The following is a 19,432-nucleotide window of genomic DNA, read 5'->3' on the forward strand; positions in this document are numbered from 1 at the left end:
TTTACGTTGCTGGTCTGTTAGCCAGCTTGTCCACTGCTGCAGTAGCCTTCTGTGCTTGTGCTTATCAGTCAGCTGAACACAAGATGCTGAGGCTACAAACTGACCACCACACCGGTTACATAATCACGCACTCAGACCAGAGATTATTTCCATCTCTGATGCTGTAGTACCAGTACTACCACAAGCACAAGACCATGGACGGGAAAGGAAGGCAGGTAAGAGGAGGGTGAAATTCTAGAGAGAAGAGATGGTCCAGTTAGAGATAACTGGTAGTTGGTCAGGTTCATGCATGTAGGACAAAAAATTTTTTTGAAGACCAGCTAGCCAAACACTCAAAAAGTAATGGCATAAAATTTTTTAAGTACATCAGAAGCAGGAAGCCTGCTAACCAACCAGTGGAGCCACAACACAATTGAGATGCTAAAGGAGCACTCAAGGACAATATGGTCATTGCAGAGAAACTAAATGAATTCTTTGTATCGGTCTTCACGGCTGAGGATGTGAGGGAGATTCCCAAACCTGAGCCATTCTTTTTACATGATAAATCTGAGGAACTGCCCCAGATTGACGTGGTAGAGGAGGTTTTAGAACAGATTGATAAATTAAGTAGTAATAAGTCACCAGGACCAGATGGTATCACCCAAGAGTTCTGAAGGAATTAAAATGTGAAATTGCAGAACTACTAACTGTAGTTTGCAATATATCATTTAAATCAGCTTCTGGACCAAATGACTGGAAGATAGCTAGTGTGATGCCATTTTTTAAAAAGGCCTTCACAGGTGATCCCGGCAATTAAGGGGCCAGTAAGCTTGACTTCAGTACTGGACACACTGGTTGTAATTACAGTAAAGAACAACACTGTCAGACAGATAGATGAACATAATTTCTTGGGGAAGTGTCAACATAGTTTTTATAAAGGGAAATCATGCCTCACCAATCTACTAGAATTCTTTGAGGGGGTCAAACATGTGGACAAAGGGCATCCAATAGATAGAGTGTACTGAGATGTTCAGAAAGCTTTGACAAGGTCCCTCACCAAAGGCTCTTAAGCAAAGTAAGTTGATATGGGATAAAAGGGAAGGTTCTCTCATGGATTGGTAACTGGTTAAAAGACAAGACACAAAGGGTAGGAATAAATGGCCAGTTTTCAGAACAGAGGGTGGTAAATAGTGGTGTTCCCCAGGGGTCTGTACTGGGCCCAGTCCTATTCAACATATTCATAAATGATCTGGAAAAAGGGGTAAACAATGAGATGGCAAAATCTGCAGATGATACAAAACTACTCAAGATAATTAAGTTCAAAGCAGACTGTGAAGAGCTACGAAGGCATCTCACAAAATTGGGTGACTGGGCAAAAAAAACACAGATGAAATTCAATGTTGATAAATGCAAAGTAATGCACATTGGAAAACATAATCCCAACTCTACATATACAATGATGGGATCTAAATTAGCTGTTACTACTCAAGAAAGAGATCTTGGAGTCATTGTGAATAGTTCTCTGAAAACATCCACTCGATGTGCAGCGGCTGTCAAAAAAGCGAACAGAATGTTGAGAATCGTTAAGAAAGGGATAGATAAGATGACAGAAAATATCATATTGCTGCTATATAAATCCATGGTAGGCAATATCTTGAATACTGCATGCATATGTGGTTGCCCCATCTCAAACAAGATATATTAGAATTAGAAAACATTTAGAAAAGGGCAACAAAAATGATTAGGGGTATGGAACGGCTTCCATATGAGAAGAGATTAATAAGACTGGGACTTTTCAGCTTGAAAAAAAAAGACAACTAAGGGAGGATATGATAGAGGTCTATAAAATCATGACTGGTGTAGAGAAAGTAGATAAGGAAGTGTTATTTACTCGTTCTCATAACACAAGAACTGGGGGTCACCAAATGAAATTAATAAGCAGCAGGTTCAAAACAAACAAAAGGAAGTATTTTTTCACACAGTGCACTGTCAACCTGTGGAACTCCTTGCCAGAGGATGTTATGAAGGCCAAGACTAGAACAGGGTTCAGAAGGGAGCTAGATAAGTTCATGGAGGATAAGTCCATCAATGGCTATTAGCCAGGCTGGGCAGGGATGGTGTCCCTACCCTCTGTTTGCCAGAAGCTGGGAGTGGACGACAGGGGATGGATCACTCGATGATTGCCTGTTCTGTTCATTCCCTCTGAAGCACCTGGCATTGGCCGCTGTCGAAAGACAGGATACTGGGCTAGATGAACCTTTGGTTTGACCTAGTATGGCCATTCTGCATATGGTTACATATGAGCAAACCAACAGTATAACTCCTCAACTCTGTCCCAGAGCAATCCTAGAAGACTAGATCTGATTGATTTGCTGTTCACATAAATTGGCTGCATTACTCCATTTTTGCAGCAACAGCATTGCCATCTTCCTCATCCATCCCTAAAGGAGAGTGCAAAGGAAAGCAATCCCATCAGTTAAGGGAGATGCAAAGTTAGAACCCTCAAAGTTTGTCGTACTTTAGGATGTCATTCCCTTCCCATACAACCCTGATTCATCTTCTTTCTACTGCACTTACAATGCCATTATACAGGCAAGCAGCTTTTTTGGATGAAACCAACATCTGCCACAACAGACCTCAAAGACAAAACGTATTGAATTATGCCCCCATATCAGAAACTAGGTCTCTAAACATTTCTAAGCACTTATCACCAGAGACTGCCAGCTTCACTTTTCAACCAGTGCAACACACTTAATTTGGGGGTCCACAAATTCATTCCAATTGCACATTATTATTTTTCTTTCCCATACCCAACATGTATCCTGGCCCCTGGATTTAAACAAAGAATTTTACTGGATAATTATTACCAGTGACTGACTGTGGCGTTATTGATATAAACTGGGACCATATAGAACATGGTTTGCAACCAAGGTCCTGTAGTGGCACCAAATCTTCTGTAAAGGGGGTCATATAAGGTGTCTAAGACCAAGTTATGAGTTACTGATTATGATTATGCTGTCTGTATCATTTCGTAGTTGAAGTTATAAGTATTGGCTCTATACTGTCTATATTTCAAACTTGTGCTGTGTTACTGGGAAAGATCCCAGACAAGTGGGTGTTAGCTCTGCTTAGCCTGCTTGATGGCCCATTAAGGACCATCAGCTACATAACTGACCCATTGAGAGGAGGCAGATACGTCTTGTGACTCAGCAAAGTGCAGGGACTTGCCCATGTGACTGCAAACTCCATTTTGCTGTAATTTTCCACAGTAAGAACAAAGAAGTGTTCTTACACCTGGAAGTGCCTATATAAGGCTGATGCCTCATCTCCATCTTGTCTTCAATCCTGCTTCTTACCTCTGGAGGGACTTTGCTGCAAACTGAAGCTCTACACAAAGGACTGAGGACCCATCCCAGTGGGGGATGTTCTCCAGAGACTTGATTTGAACCTGCACTTTACTCCATCACTGCTACAAGCCTGAACTAAGAACTTCGCCATTACTGTATGTAATTGATTCCATTTAACCAATTCCAGCTCTCATCTCTTTTTCCTTTTATGAATAAACCTTTAGATTTTAGATTCTAAAGGACTGGCAACAGCGTGATTTGTGGGTAAGATCTGATGTGTATATTGACCTGGGTCTGGGGCTTGGTCCTTTGGGATGGAGAGAAGCTTTTTCTTTTACTGCGGTGTTGGTTTTCATAACCATTCATCCCCAGGACAGGTGGCACTGGTGGTGATACTGGAAGACTGGAGTGTCTAAGGAAATTGCTTGTGTGACTTGTGGTTAGCCAGTGGGGTGAAACTGAAGTCATTTTTGTCTGGCTGGTTTGGTTTGCCTTTGAGGTGGAAAAACCCCAGCCTAGGGCTGTGACTGCCCTGTTTGAGCAATTGGTCCTGAATTGGCACTCTCAGTTGGGTCCCACCAGAACCACATCGTCACATTGACTTTCATCCCATTTCAGCCAGTGAGCAGCTTCAAGAGATGGCAATTCAAATACCCTCTAAGGTATAATAGTAAAACTGTTGTGCAGCTGACACACTTGAGCTAAAGACTTCAGTGCAGCTCTAATACAATTACATCTGCTGCCAATGGGATCCCAAGCCAACACATACAGAGAGGTCAATCAGATGGCCTGGCAAAGCATTCCCCTTCAACATAACTGTGCTAATTATGAACCAATCTTGTATTTACATTGGTTTTATTCACAGTCTGACAGACTCTGGCCTTGTCTACACTACAAAGTTGCAGCGCTGGTGAGGGGGTTACAGCGCTGCAACTTAGGATGTGTACACACCTGCAGGGCATTACCAGCGCTGCAACTCCCTGTTTGCAGCGCTGGCCGTACACCCGGTCGTGCCTCGGGTGTAGAGGATCCAGCGCTGGATCACCAGCGCTGGTCATCAGGTGTAGACACTCACCAGCGTTTTTGTTGACCTCCGTGGAATAAGCAGGTATCCCAGCATACCTGAGGAAGCCTCTCCGGTAATCAAGCAAACTCCACTGCCCTCCAAGCAGGTCTCCTTCCCCGCGGTGTGCTCTGGCATTCCCCGACCCCTCCTCCAAGCAGGTCTCCTTCCCCGCGGTTTGCTCTGGCGTTCCCCGACCCCACCTCCAAGCAGGTATCCAGCCCCGCGGTGTGCAACAGCGCTGCAGCGTGGCCACATCTAACACCACTTGCAGCGCTGGTTGCTGTAAGTGTGGCCACTCTGCAGCGCTGGCCCTATACAGCTGTACTAATACAGCTGTAACAACCAGCGCTGCAAAATTGTAGATGTAGACATACCCTCTGACAGCACAGACACAAACATGTAAGGGATTTTTTAGGTTTGAAAGGGTATGTTTTCCTCTCTCAATAACAGAAAATGCACACGTATTGTAAGTCTTACAGAGAGGAAAGAATCTTTTACCTTTTCAGGCTCTTCTTGCTGTTGCTGCTGTTCTCTGCTCTGTACATCACACAATCTTTGACTGTGAGCGACAGAGCGTTTCAATGGCTCATCCTCACTATCTGAATCCACATAGAGTGCCACAGAGCTCTTTGATTTGAATGTATACTTTCTGAAAATTAAAAATACAACTATAATTTCCTAGCACTGCAGAAACCTGTTAAACTGTTAAAAAAGGAAATCTGGGTGTAACAGGTAGGACAGTTATGCAGATTTAGAAGAGACTCCAGTTTGCCAAATTTAAAATCTATTTAGTTAGCAGATCAATTTTCTAACCTAGCTTGCCTATTGGTGGATTGAAAGCTACTGCATTCCTTTATCAGGTATTCATTAAAAGAACTTCCCTGCACTTCTGTGTTTAGGTATTTACAGTGCATGGACAACATTCTGTGAACATTCACCTAAGTGGACTCCATTAGTATAGAGAACTCATTATTATATGCTGTTTAATTTGGGAAATTTATTTAAACACTATAATTATTCTCTGAAACCAAGTTGCATAGATCATAAAGACACTAAATAGTGTTGGCAGGACAATATTTCACATATATAATATTTTTCAGTTTTCCATTTGGCCTTTTGCAGGTGTTGCTTAAAACCAAAAGCAAGGAGGGCTCAGGAAAGTGAAAAATAAAAGCACTGTGTATAGGTTAAGACAGTGGCTCTCAACCTTTCCAGATACTATCCCTCCTTCAGGAGGCTGATTTGTCTTGCATACCCCAAGTTTCACCTCACTAAAAAACTACTCGCTTACAAATCAGACATAAAAATACAAAAAAGTGTCCCAGCACATTATTACTGACAAATTGCTGACTCTCTCATTTTTACCATATAATTATAAAATAAATCAATTGGAATACAAAATACTGTACTTACGTTTCAGTGTATAGTATACAGAGCAGTATATATCAGTCGTATGAAATTTTAGTTTGTACTGACTTCACTAATGCTTTTTATGTACACTGTTGTAAAACTAGGAAATTTCTAGATGAGTTGATGTACTTCATGGAAGACCTCTGTGTATCCCCAAGAGTACGTGTACCCCTGGTTGAGAACCACTAGGTTAAGAACCTGTGCTCTCTACATGTATCCTCTAGTGTCTTCACTTTTAGGCAATGTAAAGTTATCCAACACTACATTATATTTATCACTGTTTCTCAGGAGCTGGCCTTTCAGAATGAAGTGTAGGAACACTGTTCCTCTAACCCCCACAAATAAACCCTAGGATTAAATGACTCTCTTCCAGAACCAACTCTGGTAAGCCAAACATAAGGACAGAGAAAAGAGCTAGCTCTTGGAATAAGAGACTATTTTGCTTCTCTGGTAAACAACTTACAAACCAGCTTCTTGCAGTTACGGTTACAACCAGTTCTTAAGAGCAGTGGAACTATCAGAGTCCACACAAACTAAGTTCAGTTTTCCTTGCTACTGTAGGTTTTAATATTGAAAAATAAAATCTAGTTTGTGTTATAATTATAAACCTCGGAAAACAGGCTTACAAGAGAAATGCTGAAAGATGTCATTCGGGCTATGTGAACATTAAAAGTGTCCTTAATATTTATGCCACTGGAGACGCAATTTCAAGACAACTCTGGAGCATGAAAAACAGTGTAGAGACAATAATTCAAAACACAAAAACATCAAGGAGTAAAAATGGAAAAAGGAAGACAAAAGTGGGAGAAAGGCAAGACTTATTTAAATGCCCAAAAGTTCTTCAGAGAATTCCCCCAAATCAAGGACATTTCAGAATGACAACTTACCTACAAGGTGTGGAAGTGCTCACAGTACAGGAATTCACCATTTGGGAGGCTTTCAATGGTCGAGAACTATAAACAGAGCAAAATATTTATTGCCGCAATTATATTCTGAAAAACATGTGCATTTTACTCATCTTCTACTACATGCTAGCCCATGGCCAAAAGAGCCATAAGGAGAATATCTGTTTCTATTTGTTAATCACAGAGATTTAGAGTAAGAATTCTATGCTATGAATATACAACAGCTGTTCATAAAAATAATGGATTTACCTCTTAGTGGCACACCCTAGGACAGCTTTGAGATTAAATGCTTGCAGCATTCCTGTTAGGACTGCAACTCATTCCTTTTTCTACCATCTTTCCAGCTCCTACTGCCAACTCATGACCTGCTCTCCCACAACCTGCCCTTGTGGCTCTACTGGCTCCCTACCTGGCCCATGTTTTCACCAAAACAACTGTCACGCAAGTTTTCTGATCCACCTGACCCTCACCTTGGCTCCCTCAATTCCAACAACTCTCTCCACATCCACCAGCTGGCTGCTGTTGTAGCAATCCTTTCCAATCCACACAGCCGACTTTCTCTCCAAACCCAAGACTGTTGCATCCAGTTCACCACGTCACCCTCTACTGCTAGCCAAGAGGATAGATTAGGACTGAGAACATTCAGGTCCTATTACAAACCACTAAAAATCTGACCCTTTAAAGGGTTCTTCTCCTTTTTCTTTCTTTACAAAAGTAAAGTTTTCAATTACAAAAATATACTGTTGAAAAACCTTATTCAACACTAAGCATGAAGAACACATGTGGCATCCTGCCGAACATGCCAGATACATCCTAACTCAGTATGCTATTGTGATTAGGGCACTGGACCAGAACACAAGAGATTTTGGTTTTGTTCCTTGGTCTGCCAGACTTCCTTTGTGACCCTGGGCATGATACTCTGTGCCTCAGTCTGCCATCTGTAAAAATGAGAAGCCATGGTATGTCCACACTTGGAAAGCTGCATGCAATTCTGGTCACCTCATCTCAAAACAGATATATTAGAATTGGAAATGATGCTGAGAAGGGCAATGAAAATTATTAGGGTATCGAACAGCTTCCATACGAGGAAAGATTAAAAAGACTGGGATTGTTCAACTTAAAAAAGAGATAACTAACGGGGAACATGATAGAAGTCTATAAAATAATGACTGGTGTGGAGAAAATGAATAGGGAATTGTAATTTACCCCTTCACATAATACAAGAACTAGAGGTCACCCAAAGAAATTAATAGGCAGCAGGTTTAAAGGAAGGACTTCTTCATACAACAAACTGTTAGTCTGTGGAACACATTGCCATGGGATGTTGTGAAGGCCAAAAGAATAACTGGGTTCAAAAAAAGAATGAGGTAAGTTCCTGGAGAATAGATCCATCAGTGGCTATTAACTCAGACGGTCAGGCACACAATCTCATGCTCCGACTGCCAGAAACTGAGATTAATCACTAAAGACTACCCCATTCTGTTCATTCCTTCTGAAGCATCTGGTCCTGGCCACTGTCAGAGACGGGATATTGGGCTAGATAGACAGTGAGGTCTGACCAATTATAGCCATTCTTAAGTAATGCTTCCTTACTTCATAGGGTTGTTGCGAGGACAAATTCATTGTGTGAGGTACTAGATACTGTGGTGACGAGCACCACAGAAAAACTTATAAATAAATTAATGGACAGGACAGCACAGCACAGCAAAGGGTGCAGGGGAAGATCAGCAGTGAAAGGGTATGAAGTTACATCTTAATGTGAGAGCTCAATCATTCTAGTACTTGTACTGGAAATAAAGCTGCATTATGGACTCCCAGGGAACTTCCCTTGGTCAATTCTACTGGTCCATACCCCAAGGGTTAGGGCAGAGTTGTTCCTTACAGAGTGTTCTCTAGATATTGTCCTGTCTAGTTTTAAACATCTCAGAGGAAAGGAGGTTCCATCACTCTTACATCACGAGATGTAATTCTCCTTCCCCACACATCGTCTCGTACTGGTATCATTATGGATTAATGCAGCAGACAAAAAGACTTGGCTTTACTAATTTTGTAAAGGGAATCACAATGACCTTTGAGAGGGTAGGAGCAATTTTTAAATCTCTTATTAATCTGACTCTCTCTAGAGTAGATCTGATGTGTAACATTTGATACCATCCCTTCCCATGTGCCATATACATGAACTTAATACCTATGAATAGATAACTGTGATAAATTCTGCACTTGACACTTACACTGCAGAATGCGCACTCCATCCCAGAGTAAGCGGGGGCCGAGTGCTTTCTGTACAGTGAGCTAACAGGGTCAAATATCTTGGTATAACCACCTGCTGCCCAACTTTGTGATTCAGAGACAGTGCCACATTGAAGCTGTATCGTTTCAGATGAAGAATGAGGACCCTGAAAGAGAGGAGGCAGGGCAGAAATAACTGCATTAAGTTCAAAACCAAAGACGGTAGCCAGTAAATAAACACATTCAAAACCCAGCTCGCCCTACCCGCAAAATAGCGACCTTCGTTTCAACTACATTTTATTTTTAGAAAAAAGTTTTCCACCTCTTGGCTTTCTGACAAGAGATGTTTGATTGCATTAACAGTTAGTTGTGTGGTGAGCTTGAGGAGATGTGATCCTGCAGGATTCAGGGAGCTAGGCCACTTAGGGCTCTGGAGATAGTAAACAGTCCCCTGAACTTAATTTGGGTATTTATAGGCTGCTAGTTCATAATGAAGAGCACAGGTATAATATGCTCTCAGTCTGATCCTCTCAGGAGACAGTTCTGGCTACTGCTTCTATCTAGCAAGACCCCGAAGTTGCAGACCATTTTAACAACAGGCAGACATCCTGCTCTGATGAAGCAGTCAGATGCTGTCAACTCAAGATACTTCCTGATTCAATCAACATAATTTTGTTCTTGTCCAGGATGAGCTTACGCCAACCAGCTTTTATTCATGTCCTTATTTCTGCAAGCTAAAGAGAGAGCTAAGAAATAACTGATTGCTTCCAAAGAGGAAACAGAGCCAAGGATAATGATCATAGATCAGTGTCATCAGCATATTCCCTCATGATATCCCCTACTGACCTAACGTACATGTTGAACAACAGAAGTGGTCAAGACTTAGGCCTTGTCTATACTACTTCGTTAAGTCAACCTCAGGGCTTGGCTACACTTGCGAGTTACAGTGCATTAAAGCAGCCCTGGGAGCACTAGCTCACTCCCTGTCCACACTGGCAAGGCATGTAGAGTGCTTTGTCTCCTCAGCTACAGTGTTCCTGGTACTCCACCTCAGTGAGAGGAATAACATTTGCTGCGCCTTGGCTACAATGCCCAGGCATTAGGGTGAACGAGGTGTTGCATTACCGCGCTCTGATCAGCCTCTGGAAATGTCCCATAATCCCTTTAAGTCAAGTGGCCATTCTTGTCATTGTTTTGAATCACTGTAGGAATGCGCATATGCCCTTTGAAAGCTCCGTTTCTGACAGCCGGCTGCTTATCTGCTCTGAGACAAAGCAACCATTACTGTGGAATGCTGTGTGTGTGTGTGTTGCGGGGGGAATGAGAGAAGAGGTCTGCTGGTGTCTGAACTTACAAGACAGCAAGCTGACATGCGCTCAGCCCCCCAAAAACCCGCTCTCTCCCCCCCTACATACACAGAACACACTCCCTGTCACACTCCACCCCCACCATTTGAAAAGAACATTACAGTCACTTGCATGCTGGGATAGCTGCCCATAATGCACGCTCCCAATGCCACTGCAAGTGCCACAAATGTGGCCATGCCAGTGCGCAAGCTGCCGACAGTTTGGACAGACTACAGCGCTTTCCCTCCTGCGCTCTCTGAAGGTGGGTATAACTCACAGCGCTCTACATCTGCAAGTGTAGCCATGCCCCAAGTTATGCTACTCCAGTTATGTGAATAACGTAACTGAAGTTAACGTAGGTTAGGTCAATTTACTGCAGTGTCTATCCAGGGCTGTGTCAATGGGAGATGCTCACCCACAGACTTACATTACTCTTCTCAGGGAGCTAGAGTACCGGAGTCGATGGGAAAGCGCTTTGCCATTCACCTAATGGGTCTCCACCAGACCCGCTAAATTGACCCCCGCTGCACTGACTGTAGCAGTGCCGATCTGCTGGTAAGTGCTAACATGGCCTTGGACTGTTTGGCCCTGAAAATCAAGCATCCTACAAGAGGAAGAGCAATCACGAAGAAACTGGGCACAGGGATGGTTTTATTAGTCATAAACTTTACCTAACTTCTAACACTTTTGTTCCTGAAACTACCACCAACCTTACAAACATTCACTGTGCGGTGAGCCTTCCCTCTTGCACTATACTGTGTGTCTATTTAGACTGGGCAGAGACCATGTCGTATTACTTGAATTATGGTATCACCAAAAGGTCCAAATTAGGGACGCTGCGCTCCATTATGCTAGGTTCTGTAAAACTTACACCATGACAAGATGATCCCTGCCCCAAAGAGCTTACAATCCATGTAATGATTCCATCTATGTCATTAAAAGTACCACGCACACTATCAGTACTGCTTTAAGAGTACTGTGTATTTCTAATGATAATCGGTCTGTCCACTCCCTCAGCTACTACCCAGATCTGCTCCTTCTTTAGGACAAAGCTGGCAGCTGTAAACCTCACATCACGAACAGGAAAGATCTGATCCCTATTAGGAGAAAGTGTCAAGCTCTGACTTTCCAGAGGGAAGGGTATATAGGGGAGAAACCTCTCTGTACTCTTCCTTGCAGCCCACTCTGCTCTGCCCACTGTGACACAGAAAGAAGCAAACACCGAGGTGAAAGGGATGGTTGGCCACGCAAAGTGAGGTCCTACATTGAACTTGACAGCATTTCTCTGTCAGTCTGGATATAATGTGGTAACTTTTGAATGCCACATTTGATCTATTCCAAAGTTTCAGGGAATGTTTGAGACATCAGTGGACAGAATCCTATTGATTTTAGTGAAAAATCGGAAAACTGGAAGGGGAAGGTGGGGAATGCATGGAGCCCCAGGTTTCTGGCTAGCGCACACATATCAGCTTCAACCAGGTCTACCAAATCTGTAGATCAATGAATCAGTTCATGGCAGCCATTAACAAGTTCCAGCATAATTCTCACCTCACTGCCTATCTCAGCTTCGCCCTCCCTCCCAAATGAGTTTAAAATGTTGATAACAAGAATGACTTATCTCCCAGGCCCAGCCTACACTCAACATTGCTACATTGCTCAGGCGTGTGAAAAATCAGCATCCCTGAGCGATGCAACTGTGCAACCTAACTCCACTAGTGTCAGACAAAGCTAGGTTGATGGAAGAATGCTTCTGTCGCTATTGTTGGTGTAGCTGTGTCTAACACTATGGGGTTATGCCAGCAGAGCTCAGGCACTGCAGCTTTGCCAATATAGTCCCCAGTGTACACTGTACCCCAGACAGAAAGAGAATAATGAGGGGCAGGAGGAATGCACAGAGCCACAAGCATGAGGAGGAGAATGGGGGAGGGAGACATTGGAGCACAGCACTGCTGGCATGTGGTGGAGGGGAGGAATGACTAGGGGTGGCATTCAGAGCTGGGGAGGAGAATGGGGCACAATGATAGAGAGACATACATGTGCTGGACAGGGTGTGATGGACAGGGTGAAGAGGGGCATACAGAGCTCCAGGCATTGGATGCTGTGGAAATGAAGGATAAGGCTCCCGCACGAGGTAAGGGAGAGGGGTTGCATGGAGTCCTGAAATAGAGGGAGTTGGAATGGTGGCCCACAAGAAGCTGGGGAGTGGGGAGGGAATGGAGGAATGTCAGACTTCCATGGTGTACACAATGAGCTCTGCATACAGAAGCAATGATGCGTACAATCCTCTAATTATATCTACCATTTCACTCTTCATCATCTTCCATTACTCTAACCCTGCTCTTCCAGGCGGTCCTACATACCAACACTTTTATCCGCTTTTCTGACATGGGAAAGCACCAGAGTAGGATTTTACCCTTACCTGGGAAGCCTATTGAATTTGTGTGTAACAACAGCAGACTTTCCATTACACTTCTCACAAGAATACTCAATCTCCTCTGCCTATTAAAGACAAAGCAAAATATAAGGATGACTCAACCAGATATTTATTGATAGCAGATGGCCTTTTTCAGTCCAGTGTTTCTCTGAAAAGGGCACTCATCTATTTCTTAATTGACTTATTTCAACATGACATACCAAAAAAATGAATCAGATAAGAGAACAAGAAATAAGCTTACAACTGAAGATCTGTCAGTTAAGACAGGTGGCATTAGTTAGGGAGAAATCGCTTTTTCCAAATCTGATACATAGAGCTAGAAAACGGAGAGGGTAAAGGAACATCAGTACTCAGAATGAGGACAGTAGTTTTGCAAGACCTGCAGCTTTTCCTCTCAGAAACATAGCTTTCCATAGCCCATACTGGACAACATTTAATTCTCCATATCCCTAGTCCAAAGGTATTTTTTTCTCCTGAAAGGCCCTCTGCCTCTGAGATCATTACTGATGTATCACAGTTAAACAGAATTTCCAAGCAGAGACAGCTAGAGGAGATGAGAAGCATTGTGCGAGGAGTATGCATATAACAGCAATATTTAGACATTGGTCACTATTTATATAATTCATTTCTGTAAGTCAGCCGTCAAACCATGTCACTGTTCTTCTACTAAGGATGGAGTCTATACCTCAAGCACACGCAATGGGCTTACTGTTTAGCCTTAGAAAGGATAAGTCCGTGTTTCCAATCAGTGTATCAAAATACAATGAAGACCAATGTATATAAAAGGGATCATGGCAGATTTCACTGATTAAAAAACTCTTACTTCTGATCAGTTTGATTTCACAGGGGACTCCTAACAAAATGAAATATTGTGAATTGTACAGGAAATATTTATCTCTAGTTTTGAACAAGCTCGTGTTGGAGGTCTATTTACTGTGTATGCATCTAGATATTTCAAATACAACATCTATTTTTAATTAAACAGATATATATGGCCTCTGTTCTGATTTGAAGAGAGAGACTAGTCGTCCAACCACCCTAGCACAGGATTGAGAACCAACAATTTCTGAGTTTTAATCCCATCTGAGGTGGATTCTACTCTACGATTTACATAATTCTTCTGTGCCTCAATCTCCCTATTTAAGAAACAGTAAAACATGTACATCCCAGGAGCACTGTGAGGATCAGTTTATGTCTATACAAAACTGAATTCTGTTACTTTTAATATATATTGATGTGATATGTGTGTGTGTGAGAGACAGAGAGATATGAATGAATGAATAGTAACAAATAAGCATTATGTACCCTGAAAAAGAGATCAAGGGAATCCTGGATGGATCGCGAAGGAAGTAATTTCTTTCTTCGGGGAAGATCAATGGAAAGATCATTAAACTGCTCCCGTTTAGTGACTGTTTCAGCACACCTACGATAAAAAAGCACATGTGATTTTGCTGGGAAATCATCATAGTTTATATTTCACAGTAACATATCGAGCCCATTTTAACTCATCAGGCTGATGAAGTCTCTCATTGACTGAATTCACGCTTTCATTTTGGGACTTGGGTTTGGTATTTTCATGATTTAAAGAAAGATTTCCTGTGAGTAACAGTTTGAGAGCAAACATGAACTTGAACTCTAAGAAGTACTTTGGCGTGGCCAAGGGATCTGTCATATGGGAAAGTCAACAGGCCTGGTGGTATAGCTGAAAGCCCTCCAATCTGCATCAACCCTCTCAGGAGGAAAGGAGTCAGCCCAACATCACGAGGGAGCAAAAGGAAATCTGATTTTTAAAAAAAATGAAATACTAATATTTGCACACCTTTAAAAACCTTAATTTCATTTCAGGATATAAAAACTGGACCCAAGTAGTATCATACAACTTTTAAGGGCATAATATGACACACACATATCAACAACAGTTATCTAGAATGATGACATGATTCATACCAGCACAGTACCAAATGTATGTGGCACTGGTCATAGAGGTGAATGAGCAGGATGATGTGCTTACTTAACACATCCTTGTGTAGCCTCCACTGGTGTAGCTCCTTAGGGAGCCACAGGAAAGCTGCCATTCCCTGGAAGAAACCCTGGGAGAATGACAGAGGAAACATTGCCTGCCCACTTCTGGGAACAAGCCGTCTCCTGCTGTAATGCCCTTATCTTGTCTAGTGGGCATGGATGGGAAAGCAAAAAAGAAAGCAGCTACACTGAAACTAAGGCTTCTTTTGCAAAAACATTTAAAAACTAGCGGGCTGCTCAGCGAATATGTTACAGAAAAGAGCAGCGTGGTGTGAGGGTTTACCCTGTGACTACACTTAAACTTACTGTGCAGACAGTTTTATGCATTTGGGGAGTTTTCATTTCTGCTTACATCATATGTAGGAAAAGAAGGAAACAGCTTAGTACTACATGTGGAAGTTGGTTTGTGGATGAATGAGATCACAGAATATGAAAATACTTTCCTTCCATCTGCAGAACTTTTACTTCTTAGACTTCAAAAGTACTGCCTCTCTCAAAAATACTTACATTTGACATATGATAGAATGTTGAACCTCGAACTCTAAGTTAGTGATAACTGGACAAGTGTAAACTTTAGTGGCTGAGATGTCATCAGAGGCCCGTCCTGGTGAGTTATCTTCACCAGACACTGGCTCACTCTTCCAAGTTTTGTTTAACTTTTCCATGTCCTCCTTCAGCTGATCCAAACACTGGCTCAAAAACTCGTGTGCATCCTAGACACAGTGTAAATACTTTAGATTAGAATGATTATCTGCATGTCCTGCTTTCAATCTCGCTACTATACTTGGGGGGGGGGAGGGTGTGGATGGATGGATGGGGGTGTGTGGCTGGGATCGGATTAGAACAGGGATTAAGAGCAGCTGAGGGAGGCTGGCTGAGTAGCTGGCCCCAGGTGTGGCCAGCTCAATCAGGGCACAACTGGCCCTGATGAGAGGGGCTGTGAGGCAGGAGACAGTGAGTCTCACTCCAGACTTGGAGTGGGAAGGACCTGGCTGCCTGGGAATGCAGGGTACCAGTAGCAGAGCCATGCTGGGGATGGGCAAGAGGAGCTGGGGAGCTCCCGCCTAGCAGCTCCCCAGGTGGAGGCCTTGTTAAGACCTAAGGGGGTACTGGGGCTACAGAGGTGCAGCCCGGGGATAGGCAGAAGCAGCTGGTCCAACTCCCTTGCCAGCGATGAGTGGCCATTACAGACGGCAGTCTGCCCCAGGAAACGGGGGCTAGATGATGACGGGCAGTAGCCACTGAGGCAAAGTGGACATGGGGGTTGGGGGTTCCCCTGGGAGGGGAGACCCAGAGTGTGGGGGTACTGCTGTGAGCAGAACCCCAAGGTAAAAGGTACTGGGGTCCGGGACGGACATGGGGGCTTGAGGCAGGAGAGGCACTGGCCAGCAGGGGGCGCTCAGAGTGCTGGGATCGAGCTAATTCCTGGAGGAAAAGCAGGAGCTGCTGCAGCAGTGAGTGCTCAACCTGCTTCACAGCTCCATCAGTCTCAACTTGACTCCAACGGGCAAAGACCAAGTCAAACAGACCACTGCTGTGCTAGCGGATAAAGCATAGGAGCAGTTTGTACAAGAGAGAACTTACATTCTGCATGTAACCCGAGAATCTCTCTGCAGTAGCTGAAATGGCACTTTTCACTTTCTTGAGCAGCTCTTTCTTTACCTCAGGGCTGCAAACATCCTTTTTAGCAAGCAGATGGGCAAAGCGTCTGGAGAAATTAATGCAGTGAAAGGTTGGTTGGCTGGCTTTCCAAATCTTATGGTAGGTAGTATAAAACCTGAAGATGTCTCTCTAAAAACATTTGCCAAGTCTGTTTTCCATTAGGGGATGAGGCAGACGGATTTAACTTGTACAACACTTCAAAAACTGTCCCCGCCCCCTTAGATTCCAAGTGTTTTAAAACTTAACTCCTGATGCCATCATTTCAATGGGACTTTGCATTTAAAAATTCCTCCAATGTAAAGAGCACGTAACAAAGATATTTTACATAACACATTTATGAAATAACATCTCATTAAAATAAACAGATAGATAATTAACCCTAATTCTTCTGGCCAATAAATACTTTTGCAAATTATGCTCCACCCAGCTGCAAGTCTCATTTCTTTTTGCAAGACAAGAAGTTGCAACATACAGCTTCATTCCTTTTCATAACAAGAAGCTGAAGAAATCTGGCAAGACAAAAGTCTGTTTTAACTCAGATATACCATTGTTGTTGGTTTATTAATAATCAGGTGTTCCTTTCTATCTCCAGTTACTGTGATCTAGTTAATTTCATAACATATACATGCAAGTGACACACGAAAAAGGAAAGAAAACTAACAATTAGTTAACTAAAGAATTGGATAATTTGCCTGAAACAAAGCAACAGAAGTAAAGACAGGCACTATGAAGCATTCACGTCAGTCCTGTTGTACCTCCACACACAATCACACACGGGCCTCCATCAGAAGATCCTATTATAATGGGTCACAAGCACTATCTACCTAGTTTGCCTGTAAGGAAATAGGGCGCCATCTTTAGTGCAGCTTTACAGTGCATGTATACAACTACAACAGGAAAAGTATGCACAATGGCCCATTTGACAGACCGCTGAAAGAACAGGACTTAGCTGAGAGCACAAGGATGGTCTTCAAAAATTCCTATATTACTCTATGTGCAAACTTGACAGTAACATTAGACAAAGTGTCCACAACATGCTCATTCTATGACTGATATCATAGGTCCAAACAGAGGTCTTATTGCAAATCCTAGTAAGAGGACATTTCAAATGGCATATAGAACTGCCAAGTCCAAACAGTGCAGGAGCGGTTCAAGGAGCTCAAGTAAGATACAACAGCTAGGGTTCAAGGCACAACCAACTCCTACATGCCTATACTCAAGCATCATGTCCTACAAATTCACCCCAAGGTCCAGTTTGCAGATAGATTAAAACAGGAATTTCTGGGTATGGAACGGCTTCTGTATGAGGAAAGATTAATAAGACTGGGACTTTTCAGCTTGGAAAAGAGATGACATTGGTGATATGACAGATGTCTATAAAATCACGACTGGTGTGGAGAAAGTAGAAAAGGAAGTGTTATTTACTCCTCATAACACAAGAACTAGGGGTCACCAAATGAAATTAATAGGCAGGTTTAAAACAAACAAAAGCAAGTATTTTTTCACACAGCGCACTGTCAACCTGTGGAAGCCCTTGCCAGAGGATGTTGTGAAGGCCAAGACTATGACAGGGTTCAAAAAAGAACCAAGTAAGTTCCTGGAGGATAGGTCCATCAATGGCTATTAGCCAGGATGGGCAGGGACCGTGTCCCTAGCCTCTGTTTGCCAGAAGCTGGGAATGGGTGACAGGGGATGGATCACTGCATGATTCCCTGTTCTGTTCATTCCCTCTGGGGCACCTGGCATTGGCAACTGTCAGAAGACAGGATACTGGGCTAGATGGACCTTTGGTCTGACCCGGTCTAGCCATTCTTATGTTATTAAATAAAGTTAATGTCAAAAAAGAAAATATCCCACCCAAGCCAATGAAGTTTACCTGATAAGTGCATTGAGTGGAATTTTTTTCCAAGGGATACCCTGCTTAAGTAAATCATTAGCAAATGACTGAATTGAAAACAAGGACTGTAAAATGGCGTTCATGTAGCAGGTATTTCCCAAGTTTGAAAATCTGAAAAGAACAACAAAGGATATTATTGAACATTGATCTATTAAGGCGTTTGCTGTTTTCCATCCCAACTGCTCCAAAATAGCTCTTCCCTCCTAGACCATTAGCAGGGTTGCCAGACGTCTGGTTTCTGACTGGAACACTTGGTCGAAAAGTGACCCTGGCAGCTCTGGTCAGCACTGCCGACCGGGCCATTAAAAATCCAGTTGGCGGCACAGCAGGGCCTGGGGCTAAGGCAGGCTCCATGTGACTCCTGGAAGTGGCCGCCAGGTCCTTGAGACCCGTAGGTGCAGGGGCAGCTAGGGAGGCTCCGTGGCGCTGCCCCCACCCTTAGTGCTGGCTCCACAGCTCCCATTGGTCAGGAATCGCGACCAATGGGAGCTGTGGGGGCGGCGTCTGCAGGCATGAGGGCAGCACACGGAGCCTCCCTGTCTGCCCATTGGCCTAGGGGCTGCAGGGACCTGGCGGCCACTTCCTCAGAGCCACAGTAACCACCGCTGGGACCCCATACCCCCTCCTGCACCTGAACCCCCTGCTCTCCAAACCCCTCACCCCTGGCCCCATCGCAGAGCCCACAGACCCAGCCAGAGTCCTAACCCACCTCCACACCCCAACCTCCTGACCAAGCCCTGAGCCCCCTCCCACACTCTGAACCCCTCATCCCCAGCCCCAGCCCAGAACCTGCACCCCCAGACAGAAAGCTGGCAACCCATTAGTCATCTTGTATATCTGGAAAGCATCTATGGGTATTTCTCAATCGAAATTTAAAAATACTGTGATTGCTCATTTGGTACAGAGAATAATTTTCAAACAAGCTTATTCCTTTCACTATATCAACTACTAAGTTCTCAGGTTAGCATTTTAGCATTTTTCTTTTCCCAAATTGGGAAGAGGGCTCCTTACTCAGGCACAATTCTCACTCATTTCAGAGCCAGGTCTTGAATTCGTTTCTATGTAATTAGTACACTTTGGTCTGCTCACATTCAGATGACAGTGAAAAAAAGTCTAATATCGAAGTGGCTAAAAC

The 19,432-nt window shown here is 43.4% G+C and overlaps 1 protein-coding gene across 3 annotated transcripts in view; it reads right to left on the reverse strand.

Moving 5' to 3' along the window:
• The window catches only part of USP37 (ubiquitin specific peptidase 37), a 61,970-nt gene that overhangs the window by 22,860 nt on the left and 19,678 nt on the right, over window positions 1-19,432 (reverse strand). For 2 of the 3 annotated variants that reach the window (XM_050917009.1, XM_050917010.1), the window contains exons 10-17: window positions 18,277-18,408; window positions 16,323-16,446; window positions 15,246-15,451; window positions 14,022-14,139; window positions 12,702-12,781; window positions 8,939-9,103; window positions 6,690-6,755; window positions 4,891-5,041 (exon numbers count right to left, since the gene is read on the reverse strand). In XM_050917009.1, coding sequence (XP_050772966.1) covers window positions 4,891-5,041; window positions 6,690-6,755; window positions 8,939-9,103; window positions 12,702-12,781; window positions 14,022-14,139; window positions 15,246-15,451; window positions 16,323-16,446; window positions 18,277-18,408 — 1,042 coding nt within the window. The remainder of the gene's footprint in view (window positions 1-4,890; window positions 5,042-6,689; window positions 6,756-8,938; window positions 9,104-12,701; window positions 12,782-14,021; window positions 14,140-15,245; window positions 15,452-16,322; window positions 16,447-18,276; window positions 18,409-19,432) is intronic. The other variant, XM_050917011.1, reaches the window with a different exon arrangement.

This window comes from Gopherus flavomarginatus, chromosome 10 (assembly GCF_025201925.1).
Source record: "Gopherus flavomarginatus isolate rGopFla2 chromosome 10, rGopFla2.mat.asm, whole genome shotgun sequence".
In the NCBI taxonomy this organism is placed as follows: domain Eukaryota; kingdom Metazoa; phylum Chordata; order Testudines; family Testudinidae; genus Gopherus; species Gopherus flavomarginatus.